At 32.4% G+C, this 7,025-nt stretch overlaps 1 protein-coding gene across 3 annotated transcripts; it reads left to right on the top strand.

The window, feature by feature from the left end:
* Window positions 1-2,496: 2,496 nt before the first annotated feature.
* LOC114307209 (uncharacterized) lies at window positions 2,497-6,751 on the top strand. 3 transcript variants are annotated; one of them, XM_082869338.1, is made up of 5 exons: window positions 2,497-2,940; window positions 5,335-5,545; window positions 5,634-5,842; window positions 5,964-6,066; window positions 6,518-6,751. In XM_082869338.1, exons 2-5 carry the CDS (start codon window positions 5,501-5,503, stop codon window positions 6,710-6,712), a joined length of 552 nt encoding a protein of 183 aa, XP_082725464.1. In that variant the 5' UTR covers window positions 2,497-2,940; window positions 5,335-5,500; the 3' UTR covers window positions 6,713-6,751. The 3 variants fall into 3 exon arrangements, with proteins under 3 accessions (XP_082725464.1, XP_082725463.1, XP_082725465.1); XM_082869337.1 differs by having other exon boundaries at window positions 2,522-2,940; window positions 6,464-6,751; XM_082869339.1 differs by lacking the exon at window positions 6,518-6,751 and adding an exon at window positions 6,254-6,300 and having other exon boundaries at window positions 2,526-2,940.
* The last annotated feature ends 274 nt before the right edge of the window (window positions 6,752-7,025 follow it).

The raw sequence follows: 7,025 nt of genomic DNA, 5'->3' as shown, positions 1-7,025 counted from the left end.
GTTAAAAATGTAACTGACTAGAAAGATAAAGATGCAATATATTTTTTTAAAGAAATGATGTGTATTAAGATAAGTAGGTGTGTGGAAAAAGAATTTCTCTATATGGAGGGTATAAAAAAGTAAAATAGTGGTATAAGTAAAATCACTCTTTATTTTTTTGATCTTTTTGCATGTAACTTGTAAGTAAGCCCCAATACATCTAATTTAATGCATAGATTAAAGTTAAAAATTTATTAAAATAAGGGCAAGTTAATACAAATTCAATGCACCTTAATTAGTGCCCCAATCATATTTCCTAGCATTAATAAAAGAAAAGAAAAAAGAAAAAAAGAAATAACATATGCACTATTAAAGTAACGTTGCTTAACATTTTGAAGTACCAATAAATCTCATTTTTATATTTTAGTAATCAGTAAGTCCTTCAAATAATTTAATGAACCCAACAATCTTATCTACGTGGAAATGACAAAATAATCCTACATTTTACATTCGAAATGCTGGTTAATATCCATAAATAACCAAAATATCCATCTCTTGAAATTATATGTTTGCCCAAAGTTTACTAAAAGATTTTTGTACTCATTCTTAGAACGAATCAAGCCATTACAAAATAAGAAGATATTCATATCAACTTTCCCCTATTTTGAATACCCAAATCCCACCCCAATTGTCCTCTATTTACGATGTGGTTTTTAAGTGTGGGTTACATTTGTGTACACCTTCAAAATATGGTGTACATCCGTCATATAGATTATTTTGAAATAAAAAAAAACTTATTGTTGTAATTTATTTGTTTGATGTTGGAAGGCACATTAGCTGAGGTTTGATTATCTCCTAAACTATGTACCATCCATGTTGTGGATTTTTGTCCCTATATCTTATGCTCAATGTAAGCTAATGTGAATGTGTACAGTGTTACATCCCACACTAGTTGAATGAGATCCCTAACAAAAACATGGATTATGGTTATGATATGAAGATGTGACTTACAATGCCAATTTGTAAAATATTTTGTTTTTAAAAAACAGAAGGTGGGGATGTGTATTTTTATTGTCATAAATGACCTATAAGTTGAAAATCTATTATTTTTATAAATTGTGGTCTTCATGTTTCGAGTACATTAATTGAAAATGTGGACGTATATACATGTCTTTTACAACATGGGAGTTTGATGTTATTGATTTTTTATTTTATTTTTGATTGATGTGTTAAGGTCAAAATATAATTTAAGGTGTGTAGTGTCTTAAAAAGAATGTAAAGGTTAAGATATTATTATGAGTTAAAGATACAATGTGGATATGTTCAGTATATTCAGTATCTGTAAGTCCTTGAGCATTATTTTGGAATAAGAACACAAACCAGAAGTGTCGTAATGGATGCATTTTAGCAGGAAGCTTTCGTTCATGGAACAGTCGGGGTTTTCTATGCCGAAAGGGGAAGGGACACTTACATTGCTCCATTTTTCAAGACAACTCGGTTTTGCCATTGATGATGATTTTATCTCTTCAGATAGTCACAATAATAATAGTATGGTGAACAAGATTCAAAACTGGAAGATGGGTCTGATTTTTTTTGTCTGATCAAATCTTTTAGCTTTCTCTTTTACATTCACACTGCCAGAAAATTCACATTGCTACAACGGTTTCATCCCTTAATGTATATATTCACATCTGACCCCCTAAAAGGCAACCTACTTCAATCAATCCCATGATTCTCTTAGCAAAATCCCAGAAAATATTGTTTTGTGTTCCCAAACTTCCTTTGTAAATAGAAAAAAAATCACACTACAACAAAGTGTACCTTAAAAAATTTAGTCGCTAGAAGTTGTAGAATTGGAGACCAAAAATTTTTTAGGTTAGCAAAAGTACAATATTTAGCTACTAATTTTTTTTAGTCGGGATATATTGATTATTGGCAACTAAAAAAACTTTAGTCGCTAAAAATAAAAGAATTGGCGACAGAAAAAATTATTTTAGTTGCCTTATATTGAGTTTTGAATACTAAAACAATTTAGTCACCAAATATAAAATAAATTTTTTTTTATCTTTAGCGACCAAAAGTTTGGTGGCTAAAAACATATTTTTAGCTACAAAAAATATTTTAGTTGCTGTACATTGAGTTTTGGCTACTAAAACAATTTAGTCGCCGAATGTAAAATAAAAAAATATTTTTTTATCTTTGGCAACTAAAAATTTGGTCGCCAAAAACATATTTTTAGCGATAAAAATATTTCAGTCGTCATATGTTGAGTTTTGGCTACTAAAACTATTTAGTCGCCGAATGAAAAATAAAAAAATTATTTTTTATCTTTGGCAACCAAAAGTTTGGTCACCAAAAACTTATTTTCAGTAGCAAAAAATATTTTAGTTGCCAAAAAATTAAAATATTTGAAGGGAGACATTTCAAATTTTGGAGGAATTTATAAAATTAATTGGCGACTAAAAATATTTAGTCGCTAATGGTGTAATATATATATATTTGGTTTCCAAACCCAACCCAGCGCCTGTCTCTCTCTCTCTTCAGCGTCTCTCTCTCTCTCTCTGCCTCTCTTTCTCCGCTGCTCCTCTCCTCTCCCTCGCGGTCGCCGGCAACCGAATCACCGATTCACCTCGTTGTTGGTCACCGTCGCCTGAGATCCATCACCCATGGAAGCTCGATCGGTGGTTCCTCCCTCGCATTGCAAGGTTTTTATCTTCCTTTCTCTAATCAACTGATTTATATATATATATAATAATCTCCACACCGATTGTGAGATCAATTATTGTTGCTTAAACATATCAATCTGATCCATTGTTGGTTTTAATTTCTCTACGAATCGTTTGAGAGAGAAAAAAAAATGGCATCGGAAAATAGGGAAATGGTGGTGTATTGCTTTGACACCTTGGTCACTCACTACAACAGCGAACAAGCCGCTACCCCTGCTTTCGATGACGGCCAACAGTACGCTCTCTCTTAATCTCTCTCTCTCTCTCTCTCTCTCTCTCTCTCTCTCTTCAAATCTTACAAATAGGTCCGTGTTTTCTGCAAAATTGGGAAAATGGTGATGATTCATTAGCTTGTTGATTGTTGTGGTTGAATTGTTTGCTCAAATTTTGACTTTTAATGATCATAGTGCTGTAGTGAGTTCTGTAATAATAGTCAGCTTCTTACTTTCCAATGATAGAACTCAGATTCTTACTTGAGGTTGAAACATGAATATAGTGCCAACTGAATCCTTGCCTATTGTCTGTAATTATAGTCAAGTGTGGTTATTGTTAGATTCTTGTGGATTGCCTTTTCTACTTTCCAAAGCCGTCCATGATATTTATTCAGATTGCCTATTACATGTTTGTTATATGCCAAGCTCAAATTGAAGTTCTCCCTGAAACTACCTACCCAAACTTCCCATAGATATAATTTTTGACAAATTTGGTACCAAGTCATAAGGCACCTCAACTCTGCTGTAATTGATCCATAAAGCCACCCTAACTTTAATCAACTCCCTAATGTTCTATTTGGTTCATGGGAATGAATAAACAAATATTTTTTCCCATTTTATTTCATTCCAGTGAACCAAAGGCTACCTAATTTCTTTGAAAATCTGTTTGGCAACCATTGAAAAGGCAGTTATTGCTTAACTTCCATGCACTCCGCATCAAGACAAAAGGAATAGGATTCCACATTCTCAATTATTAGGGATTACCCATTGGATTTCCCACCAATTAGAACACTAACAAAAATTCTTAGGTCTAAGGCGATAGAGTTAAGTGGTCAAATGTTAGGCAACCTCTGAGTGAGAAGCAGAAACTTAGTGTGGTTATTTGTGACCCTATCATTTTTAATCATGGTAATATTTGTAATCTTTTCATTTTGAGTCAAAACATTGATCATTGTAGCTTGTAATTATAAAAATACAACTGTCATGTCATTCTAAATGAGTTTTATATATAAAAATTATATTTATTTAGATATTGTTTGGAATAAATCCCACCCAAGCTATGGAAGCAAATAAAATAAAAATAGAATGGTCACAAGAAAAATTGAAAACACAAGATTTTATGTGATTCGGCTCAAATGTCTACATCCACGGTGAGTGAGAAGCAATCCGCTAATAATAGAACAATTACAATGGTGAAACAAATACAACTCCTTGATATTTTCTCACACCCCACAATGTTAGTAGATATATGTGACCTTAATTTTATAATTTTATATTGTAGGCTGTGAAATTTGGAGGCATGGAACAACCTATTTTTACAAGGAAATTCATTAGGAAACTAATGAACTAATGAAGGTCAGTTTAAGACCAAACAAACCACTTGTCAGTTTAAGGCTCCTCCCCAATTATGATTTCTGGATCCACCACTTTGCATAAAGACTAGTTGTGATGTGATCCTTCGCATATGAACACTCTAATAACCAACCAACCTATCTTTGTTTAGTTTATAATCATTAGTAATGTCTACTAACAGAAACATCTTTAATTGTTGGAAGAATAGTAAACCAGTTGTAACCTTGAATAGAAAGTACTCTACAGCGACATGCCAAAATCCTGTTACATTCACTTAATCAAGTTCTAATTTTATATTTTAGTATACGGTTTATTCAAAGGAAATTTAGAAAATGTTGTCAAGCCCACCACAAATCAATCTGGCTTGACAATATGAGAACTTTAATTAAGTTAAGGTCCTAGAGTACTGTATTTGAAATATTACTTAACTTGTATGTTTCAAATATTGACACTATTTTCTAGATACAATAAATTTCTCTTTGAAAACTTTGCTACAAATTTAACATGTTTTCTTCTTCATCATCTTGAGATGCAAAGATGGGGCTTAATTGATTTCCTATATGTCATATTTATGGAGAGTTGAAACTAAATGATGCATGTAGTACTGTTTGTGGTTAGAAGTAAGTAATAGAGTCCTTGGCACCAGTTAACTTTCAGTAGGTAGGCCAGCAGTAAATAGATACCAGCTAGGAAAAAAAGGTTTGTTCTTGCTCATTCTAATTTGTGTTGCAACAATGATACTGTAACTAAAACACTTTTTTCTATAGTTAGTATGCATTATAAGTTTGTACTCAGAATAAAACATATACAAGTATGTATGTTTTCACCTGTAATATATTTTCTCTTACAATTACTATTAAAAATTTAATAGGAACATTTTGTTGGAAACAAGAGAGATAATGGTTATTTCTGTTCAATTTTACTTCTGTGTTGTGCATTGTTGTTTAAGCATTTAATTTATGTAAATGACCTACAAAAGGAAATCAGTTACCCTCTGCAATGTGAATGACCTAGTCCAAGTGTCATTTCTTCAATGATATACTAATTTGTTCGACTTCCTGTAGGTTTGAGCTTCATTGAAACTGAGAGAAGATTAAAGGAAAATGGCCCGAATATTCCTCTAGCTGTTGGCATCTTCTGTGGAGTGCCTTTTTTCACTCTTTCAATATTATTTTGATTGCTCTGCCAGCCCTTTCGTACTTAGCTAGTGACAGTCCCAATGGATGCATCATGCTCGTATTGGTCTTCATAAACGTCTCCCTCCGATTTTACCAGGTATGTTTTTCCTTTAGTTATTCCAATCAGAATGATGCTGTACATATTCGTTTCTCATTATTTATTGTATTCTCCATCTACCTTTCAGGAGTATGGAAGTTCAAAAGCAGCAATGAAGCTCTCAGAATTTGTTCGATGCCCGGTTAAAGTTCAAAGGGGTGCAGGCAGAGTTGTTCAGACTGAATTATGTGTTCGAGTTGACCAAAGAGATGTTCCTGGTGACTTTGTAATTTTTGAACCTGGCGACCTTTTTCCTGGTGAGGTGAGGCTACTAACTTCAAAACGCTTGGTTATAAGGTATGCTACCTGGAACACTATCCATTTTATAGATGAGCACTAGTGTGTTCTTTCATGTTATTCATTGTTTTTCCTCACTGGCCAACGTAGATCACATGATCACATCCTGCTTCTTGAACAGTCAATCATCCTTGACAGGGGAGTTCGGAACAACTGAGAAAACAACTGATATAAGAGAAGATCAGAGCACACCTTTGCTAGATTTGAAGAATATATGCTTAATGGTAAATTCAAATATTTTGAGCAGTGTCTATTTTGTGGTGTGAGCTATACCTTTGGTTCTATTGCCAGTATTTGTGCTATTGCATTCAGCTGATTAATGAACCCATGATTTAATGACTGAATGCATAACTAGAATCATTAAGGTATTTGTTTGAGAATCAAGAGGCTAAACGTTCTTTGTACAACTAGAAAAAAACACATTAATTGGAAAGAGGGAGATTTACATGCTCAAAACAATTTTTCAAATGCCAAATCTATTGTTATTGCTAGAAGGTTTGGACATTTTTCCTTTGAGAACTGGAGTTTTCTAATTCTTTACCTTCCCCTCTCTCTATCTCCATCTCTCCATTTTTTTTTTTTTTTTTTTGCCCTAACGTGTTTTGTATTTATGTGGTTTAGGGAAACTTGTCGAAGAGATCACTACACAGTAATGTAGAGAAGTTTGAATTTCAGGTTGAGGTGTCTCGGCTTATGGACATCATTATCAACTCACTTCACAACAATAAAGATATCTTCCTTAGGGAATATATTTGGCATGGTAGTGAATATATTTGTGTACGGAAGACATGTTTTGGTATGATTCTCCGTTTTGTATGGAATAATATTATTATTTTAGGTTGGAATATACTTAATTTGTATGAAATTTGACGTTAAAAGTTATTCATTTTTGGATGGTTGGAAGTGAAAGGATGCATATTGCGGAATGATTGATAATATATGTATTGTTTTATTTATATATATGATACATGTTGTATGGAATACATACATGTTGTGGATAAATTAATTAAAAAATAAAATAAAATCATGTTTTTGGTGACTAAACAATTAGTAGCAAAAAATGAAGTAAATATTTTTAGCGACTAAATAGTTGGTAGCTAAAAATAAAAATAAAATGGAAAAAAACTTTTGGCTACTAAATATTTAGTAGCTAAAATAAAAATAAAAATAAAATGGAGAAATA

The sequence above is a fragment of the Camellia sinensis genome, chromosome 5, assembly GCF_055761805.1.
Source record: "Camellia sinensis isolate YWXY chromosome 5, ASM5576180v1, whole genome shotgun sequence".
Classification (NCBI taxonomy): domain Eukaryota; kingdom Viridiplantae; phylum Streptophyta; class Magnoliopsida; order Ericales; family Theaceae; genus Camellia; species Camellia sinensis.
This window is presented reverse-complemented; position numbering and strand designations above follow the sequence as displayed.